Source organism: Pongo abelii, chromosome 2, assembly GCF_028885655.2.
Source record: "Pongo abelii isolate AG06213 chromosome 2, NHGRI_mPonAbe1-v2.0_pri, whole genome shotgun sequence".
Taxonomy (NCBI): domain Eukaryota; kingdom Metazoa; phylum Chordata; class Mammalia; order Primates; family Hominidae; genus Pongo; species Pongo abelii.
Window position 1 is genome coordinate 138556364 of NC_085928.1, and position 20824 is coordinate 138577187.

At 46.7% G+C, this 20824-nt stretch overlaps 1 protein-coding gene across 6 annotated transcripts in view; it reads right to left on the minus strand.

The window, feature by feature from the left end:
• The window catches only part of GALNT15 (polypeptide N-acetylgalactosaminyltransferase 15), a 72973-nt gene extending 52793 nt beyond the window's left edge, over positions 1-20180 (minus strand). For 2 of the 6 annotated variants that reach the window (XM_024244752.3, XM_054552552.2), the window contains exon 1: positions 18550-20166. In XM_024244752.3, the coding sequence (XP_024100520.3) occupies positions 18550-19094 (545 nt within the window). In that variant the 5' untranslated portion in view covers positions 19095-20166. Of the gene's footprint in view, positions 1-18549 lie in introns of all 6 variants that reach the window. The other 4 variants (XM_024244751.3, XM_024244750.3, XM_063722566.1 and 1 more) reach the window with 4 other exon arrangements.
• Between the last annotated feature and the right edge of the window lie 644 nt (positions 20181-20824).

The following is a 20824-nucleotide window of genomic DNA, read 5'->3' on the forward strand; positions in this document are numbered from 1 at the left end:
TATCACTGCACATTCATCTGATAATCTGTGGGTTGGGCTATCTTATTCCCATTTTACAGACAAGGAAACGGAGGCTGCAAGGGAAGGGATGACATCAAAGTTCACATTCCTGGCAAGTGGCAGTGCTGAATATTCCACCTTCAAAACTCTCACACCCTTTCCAGTTTGCTGGCTTATGGCTGGATAGCGGGGGTGTTTGCATTTCCCTCTGCTGAGGGGCTGTCTGTGAATAGAGTGCTTGGTGTTTGCTTTGCTTTGGGTCTGTTGAGAGTCAGTGGGTCCATGTTGGAGTGAATTATAACAACCTGATATATGGAGCAGTGTATAGCTCACACTTGCTTACAAAAGGCACTTTCTTAACATGTGTTTCTGAAGCGCCTCTTTCTGAGTTGCAGCTGCTGCTCAAACCATGTTTCTCCTCAGAGGGACATTTGAATAGAAGCCATCTCAAGGACCCCAAACTTCAGACACCTAAAGTCATCTGTGAGGTGGAACTGCAGGCAGAGTGACAACCAGGCTGAGACTTGCCCTGTCTGAGGGAAACACCTTCTAAGAAGTGTCATCTCACACTGCTCACTACCTTGGTACCAGTCCTAAGAAAGGCAGAAAACTCAATGCACAGGAAACCTCTGTGTGACTCTCAGGGCAAAACTCTGTGTAGAGAGGGAGAATTGAGTCCAGGTAATGGTAAACAGAATTCCTAAATAATTTTTAAAAACACATAAACATCTCATAAATGAGCTAATTATTTTGTTGGTTTATAAATTTATAAGCTATTTATTTCCATAAATGATTTGAAGCCACTCACAAAAAATACACACAATACAAATATTTAAAATGACGGTAAAATAAAAATAAGGAGGAAAAGTCAGGAGCTGAGGAATATAAGTAAATGTAGAAAGTCAGCATTTGGAGAAAGAACATAAATATATAGGTTATAAGGGCCTAGGTATTTCTAGAATGAATTTAAATTTGACTCTGAGATTCCTCGTAGCCAAAGTAAAATGTTTACTCTGCAACAGAATTATCAACATTAGGGAAGTTACATACAAGGTTTTTTGGGGAAAGCAGCACTCTTTCTAGTAATTTTTTTCTTTCAATTACCACTTTACTATTTTTTATTTTGAAATCGTTTAAGACTGACAAGAAATTGCCAAAATAGTACAGAGAGTTCCTATGTTCCCTTTACCTAGCTCCCCGTCATGAAAATATCTTACATAATCATCCACAATGAGCAAAACCAGGAATCCGACATGGTTCAATACTGTTACCTCAAATATCATATTAGTTTTAAAGAGAAAATTTAACACCCATCTAACACTTATTTGAAAGATAAATTCCTACGGACTTTAGAAAGAAGTCCCTAAATGCATGGCAGCATTCTGAGAACCATCCTTAAAACAAATAAAATAATGAACTTTATATGAATTTTTATAGTCTGAGTTCAGGGCTGTTCAAATAACATGTCCAAAATGGAACCAGCTTCCCTGTAAGGTTTTAGGGAGATGACTGCTTCCCCAGCACATGCATAGTCTTTGCTGAGGTCTTTCACTCCCTTCATTCTCTCCCCTGCTCCCCTGGTGGGGCTGAGAATTTCTGCTCTGCCCTCAGACTCGTTCTAGACTGCTCACAAACAGGTGCAAAATGTCCTCATATCCTCTCCACTTCCTTTGTGGTCATGCATTTGGGTAAACCCAGGGGTCCTAGGCAGGGACTGGTGGCTGTGAAAAGAAATTTTGCCTCAGTGAATTCAGTGAGGCAAAAAAAAAAAAAAAAAAAAAAATCCTAAACTATTACTTGGGCTTATTGCCGGGAGACCGGCTATTTGCCAGCTGAGATAGGAAAGGAGTTTGGGACAGACAGCCCTGGGTTTGGAATTCCTGTGGGGGCAGTTTAATAGCCTACCAAAGTCAGTCCTGTCTGCTCCAAGAACAGAGCATGGCTATGCCTGCCAGCCATGCCTGGCTCCTTTCTCTGTCTCAATTCATAGACTGTGAGAATTGGAAACAACACAAGTGTGTGTTATGCACACACATGTGCACGTGTGTGTGCGTGTGGTGTGTGTATCCTTGTAGTAAGATGGTCAAAAGAACTTAGACTTCAGAATCAGACATATTAAGATTTGAATGTTCACTCTGTTGCTTCCTAAGTTTCCTTGGGTAATTCACTCAATATTTATAGGTATCGGTTTCCTCATGTGGAAGGTAAGGGTAACCATAATTACCCTTTAGGCCAATTGAGAGAATCAAAGAATAATAATAGGCACCCAATAGACAGTGACTGTTTTATAGCCATCTTCCAAAAAGACACAATGTAATTAGTGTAAATGTTATATTTATGATCATCTTTGCAAATTATAGCTATCTTTAAACAACTATTCTAAAGTATAGCATGAGACATCTACTGAACTACTTTCAAGTTTGGGTTTCCCAACAGTGTCCACTTCAGAGCTTTTGGGAGAAATAAGTTTGATAAAAGGCTTGGCACAGTGCCTGGCATGGAGCAGGGCCTCCTTCAATGAAAGAAATTTGTATTTAACCTCTAGCTCTTTAAGATCACACTCCTTGCATATTACTTAAAGTAAGGAGATGTGAGAGCTTCCATCTCTGCTAGTTAAATGGTGACCAGGGCACTCAAGTTCCTCTCTTTGATCTCACAGAACATTCTCTGCCAGGTGGCAGTCTTGCGTGGTAACTCAGGTTGTGGACACTGAGGCTCCACCACTTCCTAGCTGCGGAGATGACCCTGGGAAAGTTGCTTAGCTTCTGGGTGCCTTGGTTTCCTCAGAATGGTAGCAGTAGGGCCCACTTTTTGGGGTTTGCTGCTGTGGAGATGAAAATGATCTTTATAAAGCACCAAGAACAGTGGGTGGCACAGAGTGAGCACCATGCGTTTGCTGCCATTATTAGCAGATGTCCCATTACTACAAGAGGTACCTCTCAGGCTCTTCCAGCCTTGAAAGTGTGTGTTCTTGATTCTTTGGGGGCTCCTTCCTGCAGGAGGAGGAAGAAGGAGGCAGAAAAATAAGGAGAGCAAGCATTTCAAAGAGAATTTCATATACTCCCCTTGTTCCAGGAATTTTTGGGTTTTATGAACAGATATAACTTCTCTCCTCATAGTGAGAGGGAAGATGGTGAACTGATGGATGGGCAAGGAGTGTGAGTGGGATAAACCAAACAGGCTGCTAAGAGATGTTAAAGGCCAAATGGTTCTTGAAAGCCATTATAAGGCTATGGGGGATGCCCCCCCAAGCTGTGGAGGCAGGTCTCCTGGCATCAGCTCAGAAAGAATCCTTCTCCTCTCTCAGGGAAAGAAGCTCATGCAGCCTTCAAGACATAAACCGACAGCTGTGGTTTGTTCTGCAACTGCAGAACTGCCTGGAGACCAGAGCTAAAAATCACCATGGAAATAATCTGGTGTTTCAGGGGAGGACCAGCACCGGCTGAGTGGACCCAGCCTGAGGTTTGTGAGAAGGCCCAGCACCCACAACATGGCTTGGAGTGCGGAGCTAAATATTATAACCCCAAATTTGACAAAGTCTTGTGTCTCAGGGCCTGTTAGATGCTTTTAAGAAGAGCCAGGGATTGTTTTGTTTCTTTTCTTTTCTTTTTTTTTTTTTTTTTGAGACGGAGTCTCGCTCTGTCCCCCAGGCTGGAGTGCAGTGGCACGATCTTGGCTCACTGCAACCTCCGCCTCCCGGGTTCACGCCATTCTCCTGCCTCATCCTCCCGAGTAGCTGGGACTACAGGCGCCCGCCACCATGCCCAGCTAATATTTTGTATTTTTAGTAGAGACGGGGTTTCACCGTGTTAGCCAGGATGGTCTCAATCTCCTGACCTCGTGATCCGCCCGTCTCGGCCTCCTAAAGTCCTGGGATTACAGGCATGAGCCACCGCGCCCGGCCTAACCAGGGACTGTTTTGTTTCTAGCGTGCTGGAGGAGGAGCCTGAGGATGGTGCAGACTGTTTAGCTCCCAGACACCAGTGGAAGGGAGGGATACCAACTACATGTATAGGCTTATGGCAGTCCATTGTCATCATCCCAGGATGGGCTTCATCAGCCTATGGGCAGCGCAGTCATGCAGGGATGGGCAAATGGGATGAGTCCTCTCTCATTGTTCCAGGTGGCAGCACAGAACCAAGTAGGAGGGTGTGGCAAGCAAATAGAGTCCTTGAGGGCAGCCAAACTGCAACTCCATTCACCTTGATAAACTTGCTAAAAAATGTGTTAGTTCAGCTGATGTTATATCAAGTGGATAAAAGGCGAAGTTTTGGCATTGGGTTCAAATCCCAGTCTGTCCTTATGTGACCTGGGCAAGTACCATAAGCTCTCTGAGAACTATCCTTGCTTTCAACAGTGTCCAGACCAACAGACTCAGTTATACTTCAGTCACTAATTCTCATTTCTCACAATCTTTTTGACTCCATTAATCCATCTTGAACATACAATTTACTTAAACTCTTGTTGCTCATCTGTAAAATGAGGTTGTTGGAAGGACCAAATGAGCTAACACATTTGAAGTACTTATTCATAGTAAGAGCCCAAAAATGCTAGCTATTATTGATTCTTGCAAACCTCTCATGTGCCTGGATATCTTTCTAGCTTCAATTTCTTCATCTATAAAATGAGGATAACAAGTAGGGTTACTTTAAAGGGCTATGTAAAATGTTGTGTGTTTTGTCCGCAGCAGGCTTTCAATAACTGGAAGCTGTTACTATTTCTCAGATAGGAATGTGCTGACTGGCTTCTGGTATTGTCTGAACATGTCTCTGAGGATGTCCTTCAACACAGCAGAGGAACTGGGCTGGTATTCTGGGAATAACAATCACTGATATTTGTAGGATATTCCCATGCATTATCTCATTTACTCCTCATCTCAACCACTAGGGCTGGTGCATTGCCCAACAGCAGTGGGTGCCATGCTCAGAGATCACCATGCACTGGTGTCTCTTGGAGTTATGCAACATGGTGGTGCTGTTCACCTCATGGATTACAGGAAAAGGAGGCCAGGTGGGTGATTGGAGTTCAGCTAGATCCCCTGCTGGACCTAATCTCCCTAGAACCCTGGCCTAACAGCAAAATGTTTCCTGTGATTCAGGCTGCCACCGGGAGCAAAGCTCTCCAATCTCCTTGCTCATCCAGCGGCTTTGGTGGCTTTCTTTTTTGTTGTTGTTGTTGTTAAAATGCAGAATGACTTCCCTTCAGGAGGATAAAGCTTGTAATAGAAAGCATCCAACTCCTTAGCTGATGTGAGTGTGTAAGTTTTGGGAGATGCTGAGGAGACAATAAGAAATGGTCCAGATGGTATGGCCCTACTCACCCATGTTTGAGATCCCCGGGCTCCTCATGTCACCATGAGGACCTTGGAGAGAGAGGACACAAGGAGGCAGGTAGAAGTAAGGACAGAGAGGGAAATGGTGCTAAGGACCTGTCATCTGCTTTGCAATCTATCCACTCTTCCTCCCCCGCTCCCACCCAACCTTACAGAGCTTCAGGCAGTAAGGAATGAGGGGTGGGTAGACCAGAAGTAGGAAGAGGGTTTGCGCTGCAATTCAGAGAAGCTACTGGAAACCTAGGAAGCTGGCTAAGGTCCAGCCAACAAAGATTTTTGAAAGGTTCTGAACTGCGTCTACGCCATCCCCTCCTAGTGCTCCAACCCCTTTGTTCAGGTTTGAAGGGAGCATAAGCTCAAATGCCAGCCAGGGAGATGTGACTCTGGCCCCGTGGGTGCTTCAGTGAGCCAGAGACTACATGGCCCACCTAAAAGGAACAGCTGACGTTACTGGGAGGAAATTTAGTCCAGTTTTGCCACATCTTCCTGATTTTCAGAAAAAGCCAGAAACCTGAATTGTTTCTGGGAAATCTCTTATTTTTTAAATGTTGGCCACTAATCCAACATTTTTAAATAAAACTGCATGGCCAAACAAACATGTCTGTGATGGGACACGACCTATGGCTGCCATTTTGTGCCAACTGAGTTCCTGTAACTCCTCGCTTTCACCACTGGGCAAGACTCCTCTTCCTTCACCCACAGGCAACACTTTGCCTTCTGTGATTCTTTTCCTCTGAGACGCCCCCTTGCAAGTGTGTGCAGCCTGAGCCAGGATAATGGTCTGGGGGGAAGAGCGTGAGGCTAGATGTGCTAGGAGATGTGCCACGTGCCCTGGACGAAGACCTTCCATCAGGCTCAGACCTCTGAATCCCCCTTGAGGGAATGAAGATAAGGGACCTTGGACAAGTCTGTCACTTCTCGCCTCTGGAACCTAGTTCCCGCATCTGACACTGAGGGATTCACTGTGTAATATCTAAAGATCCTTCCACCTTTGAGTCTATGATTTGTTTTCACTTTGGGAGAATGGAGGAATAGGGTAGCCCCTGTGATGCAGGCGTCTTATTAATATTTATCATAGCTACCACTTCATGAGTATTCCTATGTACCAGGTGCTGTGCTTTAGCAGCATGAATTATTACAAGAATTATTACATTTAATCTTCCCAAATGCCCTTTGAAATAGGAATTCTCATGTGTGCAAAGATGGTCACAACATATCTGTTCACCATGTTTCTTTATAATGTGAGTCAGCCACTCTTTGCATCAAGAAATGAAATCTATTTCTTCAGCCCCTAAGTCTGGCTGGCCTTGTGCCTTCCTTAGACCAATAGAATGTACTAGAAGTGACATTCGAGAACTCCCAAGATTGAGCCTCAAGGCCTTCCACTTGCTGTCATGAGATGCCACGTAATGAAACCAATGTAGCCTAATAGAGGATTAGAGACTGCTTGAAGAAAAACTAAAGTGCCCCAGCTGAGGACCAGCATCAGCTGCCAGGTCTGACAGTGAGGCCATCTTAGTATTCAGTGTAGTCAGCCGCTCTCTGACGGCAGCCACAAGGGTGAACCCAGGGGAGATCAGCAGAAGGACTGCCTGGCTGAGTCTGGTCCAAATTATAGAACCATAACATAGAAATTGTTATTGTTTGAAATCACTAACTTTATTTTTTTTGAGACAGAGTCTTGTTCTGTCACCCAGGCTGGAGTTCAGTGGCATTATCTTAGCTCACTGCAACCTCCACCTCCCAGGTTCAAGCGATTCTCCCACCTCAGCCTCCTGAGTAGCTGGGATTACAGGCATGCACCACCATGCCTGGCTAATTTTTGTATTTTTTGTAGAGACGGGGTTTCACCATGTTGGTCAGGCTGGTCTTGAACTCCTGACCTCATGATCCACCCGCCTCGGCCTCCCAAAGTGCTGGGATTACAGGAGTGAGCCACCATGCGCAGCCTGAAATCACTAATGTTTTAATAATATTTTTATTGAGATATAATTCACATACCATAATGTCCACCCTTATAAAGTGTACAATTCCATGGATTCAAGTATAAAGGTGTGCAGCCATCACCACTATCTAATTTGAGAATGTTTTCAACACCCCACCCCCAAAAACCTACTACCCATTGGCAGTCACTTCCCACTGCTCCCGCAACTACCGCAGCCTGTGGCAACCACTAACCTACTTTCCGTCTTTACAGACTTGCCTACTTTGGACACTTCATATGAATGAAATGACATAACATGTGGCCTTTTGTGACTGATTTCTTTCACTTAGCGTAATGTTTTCAAGCTTCATCATGTTGTAGTCTGTATCAGTACTTCATTTCTTTTTACTGCCTAATATTTCATTGTTTGAATATACCACATTTTGTTTGTCCATTCATCAGTTGATGGACATTGGGGTTGCTCCTATTTTGACTTATATTATGACTGATGCCACTATGAATATTCATGTATAAGTTTTCGTGTGAACATGTTGTTAATTTTCTTGAGTATATACCCAGGACTGGTATTACTGGCCATATGATAGCTCCATGTTTAACATGTTGGGGAACTGCCAAACTGTTTTCCAAAGCAGTTGCACCATTTTACAGTCCCACCAGCAATGTGTGAGGGTTCCAATTTCTCCACATCCTCGTCAGCACTTGCTCTGTCTTTTACTTCAGCCATCCTAGTAGGGGTAAAATGGCATCTCATTGTGGTTTTGATTTGTATTTTCCTACTGACTAATGATTTGAACATCTTTTCATGTGCTATTGACCATTTTTATGTCTTCTTTGAAGAAATGTCTATTCAAATCCTTTACCCGTTTTAAAATGGAGTGTTTTGTTGTTTAATTGTTGGGTTGTAAGAGTTCTTTTTGTATTTTGGATACAAATTTCTTATCCAATATAGGACTTACAAACATTTTCTTCTACTCTTGGATTGTCTTTTTCACTTTCTTGATGACGTCTTTTGAAGCACCAAAGTTTTAAAAATATCTATGTTTTAAAATCTACTAAGTTTTGATAAGGTGTGTTATACAGCACTAGATCATGGACACACTTTCCCATTTTTAAGATGAGGAAACTAGAGCCCAGAGAGCTTAAATGACTTGTTTAAAGTTACACAGCCAATAGCTGATAGTATACTGCTATTATCTATCTATCTATCTATCTATCTATCTATCTATCTATATCTATCATCTATCTATCACCGTCTTGGACTACAGTGCCAGCAGAATGTTCTGGATTCAGAGTCACAAAGGGACAGTGATGGAAGGTTATTTGAAAAGCATGCGATCCATCAGTTCCTCCACACATTCTGCACTGTCTACGCTGATTCCTTAAGGTCTTCAACAGGCAACTTACTTGACCCCTCTGTCTTGGCTGCCTTACAAATGTGCTTACAGGGAGTCGTGCTTGTCATCACGCTCTCAGCTTTCATCAGGGGACAATGCAAGAATCACTTTTAGGAAACCTGCTCTCCATTACTGAGGGAACCTATTGAGGATGTTGTCCCCCTATCACTTGTTATCCCCACTTTGATGCTGTGGAAGAAAAGTCCTTGCAGATATAAGTGCCACAAAATACTTTCCTTCATCTGAGCAACTGGTGTGCTTCCTCCTCATGAAGAATACAAATAAGAATATCGTCTTTTTTTACTTTTCAGTGTGGCTGCCAGGAAGCTCAGAGTAAGGAAATAGGATATTTATTCATTGAGGAGGTTCTAGACAGGCCTGCCTATCTTCATTCTGATTGTCTCTTTAATCTTCACCTTCCATATCTCTATCAAGTCATTTAACAGATATTTATTGACAGCCTATTATGTGTTAGGACTGAAAGATGAATGAAATAGACATGATGCCTGAAGCACAATCTGTGGTGCCCCTGCCCATATCCTCTTTGGCCATCTCATTATAATACAGGACGGCCCAACTTCTAATGGCCCTAGGGCTTTCTCTGGCTGACCATTGTGATTTCCCCAGTCAGAGCATCCCTGAAGAGCTGGAAAATTAACCCCTACCCCACCCCAGTGAGCTGTGCTCAGCCAGTGATTGAAAAGAGTTGGTTTATTAAATACCCAGCACCCTCACCCCTAAGGGCAGAGGGTAGGAAGCGCTGAGATGCATGCATGTTCTACACTGTCTCCAAGGGCTGAGCTCCAGCTGCCCACAGAGGTAGCTGCCTTGAACACATGCCTCTCTTAGGCATCTCTGCTCCACTTTCCTGAGCCCCTACCCATGCTTCTTGGGATAACCTGCAAAATAAAGCCTTCTTTCAGGATCTTCTTTAGAGGGAACCTAAACTAAGATAGCCCCTAATGGCATGGAGTTTATATCCTACTAAACATAACCAAATCATTATTCAACAGCTGTAGTGAGACGTTCTGGAGGTAGAGACGTGAAATCAAAGCCAAGATCTGAAGGGTGGGTAGGACACAGCCCAGAGAGAGAATGCAGGTGGGGAATGAATGGCATGCCTGGCAGGTGTTACAGCCTCTGCTAAGGCCCAGAGGTAGGAAGGGGCTGGCATGTACCAAGAACTGAAGGAAAGACATTCATAGCATTGCTGAGCCAACCAGTGAGGCAGGGCATGGCAAAGGCTCTTGAACATCGTAAAGCAAGGCCCCAAGTGACTAGGGACTTATGCAGAGGACTCAGGAAGAAATGTATGTTTTTATTGTTAAATAGTGAGGCTAACTTCTCTGCTTCAACAAAATATCCAGTGAATATTTTACTATCTCAGTTTGTATCCAAAGTGTCCAAAACCCCGCCCCTGACCACCTTTGTTCATCCTTTGAGTGGGAGCAGCGGGACAGGAACGACCAAGGGCTTTGGAATCAAACCATCCTGGACTTAATCCCTAATTAGCCAACACAGGGATGTTGACACCTTTCTCCAGCCCAGAGGTGTGTCCTGGATTGAAAGGGATAATCTTAGCCTAAGAGAGCTGTTCTGCAGGCTAGCTTTATATCTTCAAACTCCAAGATCAGAGGAGTCTGGTGTCTTGTGTTTACATATAGATGCACACCCTCTTTTCATGCAGCTCCAGGATCCCCTGTGAACTTGGAAAAATGCATTTGGATGATGGCTGTGAAGAGAATGAGTCACAGCATTGCACCAGATGGCCTGGCTGTAGTACTGACGCTCTTCCGTCCCTCCCCTTGCCTGGCCAGAGTAGAAATGTTTCTTCCAGGTTTCCTAAAGCTGTTTTGGGGATACTGACTCCCAGTTCCTATCAAATCAGTGGAGGCTCCCCACTCGGGTAGGCTTCTCTATCTCAGCCCTGATCCCACTGATGTACCAGTTTGCTTGTCTGCATCCCCCAGTGCACCCCAAGCTTCTTGGGGTTGGGGCTGGGTATCGCTTACCTTCTTACTTCTGATAGTTGTTAAATAACTATTTGTTCACTGAAGGAAGAAAGACACTGAACTTGTTCTCAGGAAGTGTGTAAGCTGGTTGTCAAGATTAACAGGGGAGTAATCCCACAGAGCCAAGTTCCTCCCTTACGAGAAAATCCTAGCTTGCCTGTAATTGGTGGCACTTATCTTGGGAACACCATACCAACTTCTAGGCCAGGCCTGAGGCTGCTAGGGCTGGGACACAGCCTGGAGCTGAGGCCTTGGAGGAATGGATGAAGAAGCTTGCAGACAAGAGAGATGGGAGGAAAGGGCTGGAGTCTGCAGTGGAGCTTGATGCTGCCAGCCTGTCATTCTCCATCAGTGGACAGAGGTCACAAGGTACATGCCATCCCCTTCTCTTTGTGCGGGTTCTCCAAACTCCCACAGCTCACTTCTGGGGGGTTCAGGGGATCCTTGGCTTGCTCTGATCCTGGCATCTACCTTTGAATCAGAGACAGGCACAGACTGGGAGTCACTGGTCTGAACACTGACCGGAGGCCTATGAGGCATCTTGGAGCCATAGTTCCACCTAACAGGGACAGCCTCCCCGGGCTAGCGGCCAGAGAAACCTGCCAGATCCTCCATCTCAAGAAGTGTGAGCTTTAGGCATGCAAAAAGTGAGCAGTTGATAGCAGGTCATAGAGCAGACAGTAATCCAAAGATGGGGTGGTAGAAGCCAAGACGTAGCTCAGTGCCTCTCCGGTGTCCATATGCCCTTGAACCATCCGGGACCTCATTAAATGTAGACTTAGGTCAAGTAGGTCTGGGGTGGGGCCTGAGATTCTGCATTTCTGGTGAGCTCCCAGGTAATGCTGATGCTGTTGGTTCCTGGACCACAGTTAGAGTAGAAGGCAGTGGTTGTTAGTGACAAGACAATAGGAGGTGAGCTGACAGATGTACAGAATATTTGGCCAGGTGCTAGGGCCCCTACTGCTGCAGGATGTCAGGAAGACCAAGTCCCCAAAGGAACTGTGGATCGTGGGTCTCCCTCCTGTCCACCTCCTTCAGCCTTGTCTGGACAGTTCCCTTTTCCTTACTTACTTCCTATGTAAACTTGCAGTAACTCCATCACTTTAAGTGACTTGAGCATCTCTGTTCTTAGTCACCTAAAGTGGCCTAAGCAGTGGTCCTCAGCCTGGCTACACATTAGAATCACTTAGAGAGTGAGTTCCTGTGAATCACATTTACTAGGTCTGCGTTGGAGCCTTGACATGACGATTCATTGGTTCTAATGTGAGTGGGGGCTGTGAACCACTGGCCTCATAATGGCTCTCAAACTTAAACATGAATGGAAATCACCTAGGGATCCTGTTAAAATAGAGATTTCATCTAGTAGGTTTAAGTGGGGTCTGAAGGGTCTGCATTTCTGAGGCTGCAGGTCTGAGGACCACACTGTGAGTGGCATTGGAGTAAATAACATCAATTCCTCCCACCCCAGGACAAGGTGCAGGTTAACCACGTCTAATCTAACCCCCAAGGCCAGCTGGGTTTGTCCTGAAGTGCAGAGTAAGACCCTACCACACTTGTTACCATGAGTGCATTTGACCCAAAAAAGGGCACTATGTACTCAGCTCTGTCTACACTGCAACCCCACTGCGGGGTGATGGATCCAGATTGGAGGTCCAGAGGAGGTACTGCCTCTGCTGCGGCCACTGTGGACTCGAGGGCTGGAAGCTTGGTGTTTGTGGCATCCCTTCATGACTTGGACAGCCAGGCCCCATAAGCACCACTCACACTGCCCATACTGGGTTGTCTTCCTTCTCTTGTGGGGGGAATTGAGCTAAGTTCCAGCCCCAGGTCTCAAGCCCAGCTTGTTCCTGTTCTTGTCCCTCATCCCGAAGGGCATGTCTGCTCTCTTGGACTTACTGAGGCCCTGTCAGCTGCCTCCTTCCTCTATTGCAGGCCAGGCTATCACAGCCAACAAGGGGTGTGGGGAGTCATCTTGGGGTGAATCACGGTCTGGCAGGACAGAGTCTTCGCAGGGAATTGAGTGGACCCTGCATGGATTGCAACACCATCTTCTACTTGACAACAAAGCTGCAGCCAAGGCGATTCTCCCGCCCCCGCCCTTCCCTCTGACCCCTTGCCCATTATGGCCTCTGGGGCAGGAAGTGGGGACAAAGGAGAAGATATCCCTCCCAGCAATCCCCACCGGCTGTGAAGAGCCACTGACCACCTGGGGCCTTGCAGCCCGGCTGCACGATAGAACCACCTGGGGAGTTTTAAGCTCTTGGTGCCCAGGCCTCACCCCAGACCAACTAAATAGAAATCCTTGGAAGTGGAGCATGAGTATGAATAGTTTTTAAGACTTTCCAGATAATTCCAATGTACCTGCACATTTATGATGATTTAACAGCCTCCAGGACCAGAAAATAACTTTTCAGTCAGAGAAAGGACAGCAATATGATATCCACAGCTCCATTTTTCTCCATCTTTCTAACTTACTCCTAGGCCATATACTCAAGAATATGATAAGGGCAACTTCTGTTTGGACTTTACACAAGGAAAATCATCACACATTGTATCTCATTTTCTCTACAACCTTATGCAAGGGTGTTATTATTATCCCACTTTACAGTTGAGGAACTGAGGCTCAGAGAGGCTGAGTGACTTGTACAAGGTCACACAGTAACAGGTGGTACCAGGATTCAACCCCAGGTCCACAACTGTTTAATCACAGCTATGGGTACATAAACCAGGGAAACACAGGCTGAACCATAAAGGCAAGTTAAAAGCAGGTAGCACACAGCCAGCTACCGCTGAGCTGACATTTATGCTTAAGGACAAACCGCCGGGGCCATGAGGGAGCCTGTTCCTCTCTGCTCTCTTCTCTATTTTCTGACTCTAGTATTGCTTCCTACGTGGAAACTTCCCAAACTCTACCAGCTCTCCACTCGCTTTCTCTACCAGTAGTTCCCCAGACTATCTAGCATCAGCTTAAAAAAATTCCGATTACTGGGCTCCAACTCAGAACTCTGGAGCATTGCCAGCGAGGGGGTCTGAACATCTATGTCTTTAACAAGCAGTATGGGGGGGTTGGGTGTGCACATACTTTTGGGAAGTCGTGGTGTAACTCCTCGCTGTTGAAAAATGTGCTCTGTGGGCCAACAAACAGTGCTGGTGCCACCTTGGAGTGCCTTTGATAGAAATGGAGGATCTGAGGCTGCCCTCCTGACCTGCTGAATTTGACTGCATTTTAACAGGATGCCTAGATGATTCGCATGCACCTTAAAGTTTGAGGAGCACTGCTCTGGCCAGTCTGTTTGGCATCAAGAGTGTGCCTTAGAGCAGAGGTTCTCAAAGTGTCTCTGGATTGGGAGCAGCAGCAGCAGTACCAGGAGTTTGCAGAAATGCAAATGTTGAGCCCCACCTCACACCCACTGAATCAGAAACTACAGGAAAGGAGGCCACGAATCTGTATTTTTAAAAAGCTCTCTAGTTGTTCTGATGCACGCTCAAGTTCAGCCCTAGATGTAGATTACAAAGCACTGGCTCACACAGCAGCCTCTTTGATCCTAGGAACCCATTGCCCCTGCACTGGATACCAGGATGATCAAAGGAGAGCTGGGGCCTGGAAGAACTTTGAAAACCATCCGTGCTACAGGAGGCTAAATGGGCAGGGCTTGTTCCTCCCACCCCTTCTTTGACAGCAGCTTTGAAGGGCTGAGTTAATCCCGTTCCTGTTTGTGGTTCCATCATGGGCTCTTCTCTATTTTGCCTGAGTGTTCGTTCAGTTTTATCCCCACCTTCTGCCCCGAGGACCCTCCCTTTCCCACAGCACAACCATTTCATTGAGTTTGTTCTGTTCCTGTAAAGAATGGATTGGTTAGTGTGCATGGATTTACATTTCCCCTAAAGATACAGTGCTGTAGGCCGCTTTCTGTGCCTTACTTTTTCACTCAGCAGGGGATTTTTAAGGTCTCCCTTCATTGTTGAATGTACCCAGAGTCTGTTGCTTCTAACTCAGGCTGAGTATCTCATAGGGTGCACCCAGCTCCTCCTGCCCTGCGACGAGACATCCAGGTAGCTTCCAGCTCCTCAGCACCATCAAGGATGCTGTGATAAGCATTTCCCCAAGTGTCTCCCCATGGACCCGTGTGAGTTCTCCCCATTTTAAGATGAAAACACTTCCAGCCCATGTGACTTGCCCAATCTCTGGTCTGGAGAGTGGCAGACTTGCAAAGTGTAGTGTGGTGGTTAAGAGTATGACTTCGGTGTCAGACTCACCTGGTCAGATAACCTGGCACCAGTCCCTCCATCTTTCTGTGCCTCAGTTTCCTCATCCATGAAATGAAACCTACCTTAAAGGTTTTCTATGAAGAGTTGAAAACAAAAACCACTTAGCAGAGCCTCTAGCACATAGTAAGTGCTCAATAAATGTTCACTATAATTTTGCCTTTCTTTTCAGAGACTGTCTTTTGACCTCTTTTCCACTGATATTTTTCTTTTTTGCTCTTGCATCATTGGTAATTTTCCTCAAATGCCACCTATTCAAACTGACCTCCAGAAATGACCCTAGAGGTACTCAGAAAAAGGCCTGTGGCCTCGGCAGAGGGGAAAGGACAACAAGCAGAGCTAGTTTGGGCGTTTGGGTGTAGGAACTGGGCCAGAGGGGCTTGTCTGGGTTAGGAGTCAAGGATGGAATTGCAAGAGGATGTGTGGCTGGCGATAGCACGGGGTGCGCTACAGCCTGAGGCACAGGCTCCTGATATCCTAGCGTTTTGCTGGTCCTGGTGGGAAAGCAGCGGTGCAGGGCCTGCATACTGCAGGCGCTTAATATATGGCTGTTTCTCTTCTGTGTTGCATTGTGGCCCAGATTTAAAGGGGTAGGAGCCGAAGAGTCCTGTCACCCTGGGGGGAGGGTGGAGATCGTCTGCCTTGCTTTGCAGGGACTCTCTTTTGTATGCAGGCGAGGAATCCAGTTAAGGGAAGGCGCCAGAGCTTGAACCGCAGACTGGAGACGGGAGTCTGCGGCAAGGCCTGGGCTGCGCAGGCCGCACGCCCCAGCCGAGGCCAGCAGAGGGCGCTGAGCACCTCCGCACAAAGCTGGCGGCCGTTCCGTGAGAACCCTGGCAAGCTGGGGATTCGAGAATCCAATCGTCTCCCTTCGCAGGGGTTGAGGAGTTTCCTCCCGACTGCCTGGGACCTTCAGTGCTAAAATCTGGGAAGTCTCAGGCAAGTCAAGACGAGTTGGTTACTCTGGCTGGAAGAAGCAACCACTGAAGTGTTGCACACACACATAAACACACACATGCACATCAAACACACACAGCACAAAATGTACCCAGACTTGCACCACGCACCTCACAGTGCACATCACACACTCATGAACATCACACTACATGCATAACATACACAACATGCTTGCACACATACACGTGTATCACTCACACCTCACATGTATAACATACACGCAACACACAAAGAATACATATGCACACATGTACCACAAAAACATGTAAAACAAACACTACACCATACAGGCACAGTACATGCACAGTACATGTGCACATCACACCACATGCACAAGATACACAATACACACGTATTACACCCATGCACACTACACACACAGCACACACAAATATGTGCACAGCACACACACCACAAAATTTACCTGCACTTGTGCCACATAAAACATATCCATGCACTTTATACCACATGCATAATAAACACAACACACTTGTACATGTATGCATATCCCATTCACACCATGCATTTATAGCACAATGCACCACAGAAGCACATCATACACAAGAAACACAGTTACAACACAATACCTGTGCACACACGCACCACATGAACATATGCAAAACAAATAGCAAACTGCAACACACACCCAGATGAACAATGCATTTGGCATCACCCCAATACACGTTACATATATGAACCATGCACATAATACATGCACATCAACATACATGCACACAAGACAACACATTGCACAATGCATACCTGTGCATATCATATCACATACACAAATAACATGCAGCAAGCATATAGGCACCACATAATGCAGTACATACATGCACGACATCCATTTAATACACATAATGCAATGCACACACAACACAGAGAATATATACAACACACATGCACGAACATACATATACCGTGACCCACAAATATGCATATTCACCACACATTTGCACTATGCAAACACACAGTCACACACACATACCACTTTGGTAGCCACAGACCCTCTTGTTTCAGGCAATATTATTTCTTGTTGGCAAAAAGAGGATGTTCATTCTTGCTCCAGGCCAATGAAAGATAGTGTCAAAAAATTTGAAAACTATATGTCTGTTCATTCAGCAATCACTTCTTTAGTGCATGTTGGGCTTTGGGATGTACAATACAAACTCAGTTCTGACCTTCTAAGGGGCTCACAGCAGAGCAGGGAAAGCAGGCATTCGACTGATAAATATATCAATAATCATTTGGCTTTAGTTGTTGTAAGTGCTATGAGTTAAAACTCCAGGGTGCAAAGAGGGCACAAAACTAGAATAGGGTGGGAATTTCCTGAAAATAGCTTTTAAAGGTAAGGCTTGAAAACAGTGTAGCGGGGTTGAAATGGAAGTAGGGTGAGGTGAGTGAGGCACCCGGGGCACATAATTTAAGGAGATGTTCACTCCCGGCTGCTGACCCTGTAATTGCATGCCCTCGAGTGTGAGTGGCTGAGCAGCCAGGCTGAGGGAAACTAACTAGATCAGGGATCCGAGGAGTGTGTGGCCCTGCTTCCAACTGCTGCTCTGCACAAATGTTTGCTTTCCAGGAAACTCTCCAGGCTCTGGGAGGAGCAATGGCCTATAGGGAAAGGGACCTAAATCACCAAACTAAAACTAACCAGCTGCCTTGCCCCCTGGATGCTGGTAACCAAGGCTCCTCCTCAGTGGCCAGCCATGGTGACAGTAAGGGAGCAGAGGGAGTGGAGGATGGGCCAGCATCTCCCTGGGCACAGCTCTGCACATCACCTACACTTCTCAGCTTACCTCCTGGGGCTGGGGCTGCCCTGGCAGGGTAAATTGTAGTCAGCACAGTATTCTGGCTCTCAGGCACTGGACCTGTTTCCTTAGTCTGGTGGCCCAAGGAGGGTGGCATGGAGTGGTGGGTCAGGCAGACTGGAGCTCACATGCCTGACTTCAAATCCCGACTTTGTTACCTACTAGCAGCGTGACTGGGAAAGCAACTTTGCCTTGTTTTCATACCTATAGAATAAGCATGATGATACTACTAGCACCCATCTTGCATAGCTGTGAGGACTTTCCAGGACTTTATGAGTTAATATATTAAAAGCTTGTAAAGTAAATCCAGACACAGGGGAAGAGCCCCCTAAATGTAAACTGCCATTGTTATTTTGATCCAAACTAAAAGCAAACACTAACAATAACCTTAAAATCAAAATGTAGTGGAGTCAGAGGGCTAGAACTGGAGAATGTCTGCTCTAACCTCCCTTCTGTGTTATAGAAATAAAGCCATTTGACCTAAAGACAGAAGAACTAGAACCCAGGACAGAGAAGAGAATGAACAAGCAAGAGTCCTGACTTTCTGCTCTCCAGGACAATGATTCTCACCTGAAGGGTTTGTTCATACAGACCACTGGACCCCACCCAGGGTTTCTTGTTTTGCAGGTTTGGGATGGGGTCTGAGAATCTGCATTTCTGAGAACCCACCAGTGCCCAGGGGATGCTGACGCTGCTGGCCCAGGTACTGCATCTTGAAAAGCACTTGCTCTAAGGACAGGAGAGGCAGGGTACAGAAAGTTTGCATTCCCGAGTTTGCTACCACCTGATCATGCCCTGGGATCAGGGAAAGGAAAACAAGGGCCTTACTTACAGTGGGTGCCGCACCTCGGGCAGAGCCCTCTGGAGGGGGATGCGGGCACTGAGTGCCTCCTGGAGGCCACGTGGGTCCAGGCTGAATGGGGTCAACTCCTCTTCTTCAGACACCTCCCCATCCTCCTCGTCAGCCCCCCAGTCCCTCTTTGGGGCCTCCTCATCCTGTCTCCTGCTTGGCTGCTTGATGAGGCGGTAGCTGCCACCTCTCCTGCCCTGGCTCTGGTTCCTTCTGGCCCGGGGTAAGGCCACGGCCACCAGCAGCTGATCCTCCCGCAGTGAGATGAAGGGTGGCAGGCCCTCCAGAGGGCTGTACTCTTCACCCTCATCCTCAGCTTCCAGTACCCAATCCTGGGATTCCCCAAAGTCCAGGCGGTACCTGGCTTCAGGGCTGTGCTTGCTGGCTTGGGCTGTGACGGTCTGGTGCAGGGTGTGCAGGGGAGGGTGCAACATCGCCACCATCATCAGGACGCATCCCAGCATCAGGAGCAGCAGGAGGAACTGGAGTCTGCATGGTCTGTGCCTGTATCGCTTCCTTAGGAGCATGTTGCTGGAACTTGCCAAATGCAACAGGTCATGTTCAAGTTCGCTTTCTCCCACTCCAGGCTCCTTCAAGCTTGCAGCAGAACCTGGGTTGCTCGTTCCACCTGGAAGTTTTTCTGCCAGTCACTTAACCTGCTCCTGACATTTGCCAACAGCGTGTGTAAGACCTGCTTCCACTTACAATCAGAAAATCACAGGACCCAAGTTTCACCCCAAGTCCTCTCTGAGTGGATTTCTTTAATTGCCTTCTGAAAGCCCATTCACAGGGACTTCAAATTGAATTGCTACCCTCCCTTTACCCCGGTTTTCTCCTTGGGAAAAAAATAATGATTCCATTCTGCTCAGGTGTTTCTTTCCCCCTTTGTATAAATAGGTTGCTATGAGGTGTCTGGGATGAGCTGGTGGGTTCTCAGTCAAGCAGGGCTGACAGCCGTCCCTCTTTGGACGCTTCCAGTCAGGTCAGATCAACAGATGTAAAGCCGGCAGGCAGTGCCTGGTTTCCTTTCACACATAGCTCCACTCAGCCGAGAGCCCTCTGCCAGACACAACCCAGAGCCAAGCGTGCGCCTCACTCCTGGTCCTAATGCCCTCACTGTTCCCAGGCTTTGCACAACTCGGTGTCGTCACTGCTAGAGCCAAATCAAAACAGGAATATCCCAAGAGTTCAGAAGGAAAGAATAATACCCTCTGATTCAGAAAGGCTGTGTGTGTGGCATAGGTGCAAGGAGCTGCAGCTGTCTGTTTGCAACCTCAGCCTCCCACGGGGGATCAGGAAAACTAGGTTGGACTCTCCTTCCCTTCCTGGGGACCACTGTCCTGTCCTCCTGAAACTGAGGGAGCTAAGGGAGATGATCTTGCAAGTCCCTTCTTCTCCCACAAGAGCAGCTGAGTGCCTGCTCTGCCCTGACCACCGAGGGGGATGCTGGAAGAGGAGTGGCATGCTCTTTCCCTCATAAAGCTTCCTTCATTTAACCAACACATAATTAATGAACACACGCTATGTGCCAAAATTGTTCTGGGAACTGGAAGTAGAGCAATGAATAACACAGACAAAAATGTGTGTCTCATGGAGCTTGCATTCTAGTGAGAGATACAATTAAAACTATCCACTGGGTCAGATGCTGATGAGGATGAAGGCAAAAAAGCAGAGCAGGGATGGGGCTGGGGAGCATGGGCTGGGCTTGGAAATGGACATTGAGTGGTGGAGAAAGGTTTCATGGAAGAGTTGCCATTTGTGTAAAGGAGAGGGCTGCACAGCTATCTGAGGTTGAGTGTTTGGGGCGGACAGAATGATAAATGTGAAGGTTCCGAGGCAAGAGTATGCTAGCATGTCTGAGGAACAGCAAAAGGCCAGCATGGCTGAAGCAAAGAGAGCAGGGTGGAGCCTGAAGGGAAGTGGAATAAGAGAGGCAAGGGGGTGGGGGGCAGGAGGACCATGCAGGACACCACCTGGTTGCATTGAAGGAACTTCGGCTTTTCCTCTGAGTGAGAGGGGAGCCCTTAGAGGAGAGACACAATCTGATTTGGGTTTTAACTAGATCATTCTGGCTGCTGGGTTGAGACTAATCAGTGGGGGGCAAAAAGCAGGAGCAGGGAGGCCAACCAAGAGGTTCTTGGCTTGCAGTAAGTGGCATCGGTGGTGACAGGGGTCAGCTTGTGGATATACTTTAAGGAAGAACCTATAGGATTTGCTGAAGAATTAATGACTAACGTGAGAGGAAGAGAAGAGTCAA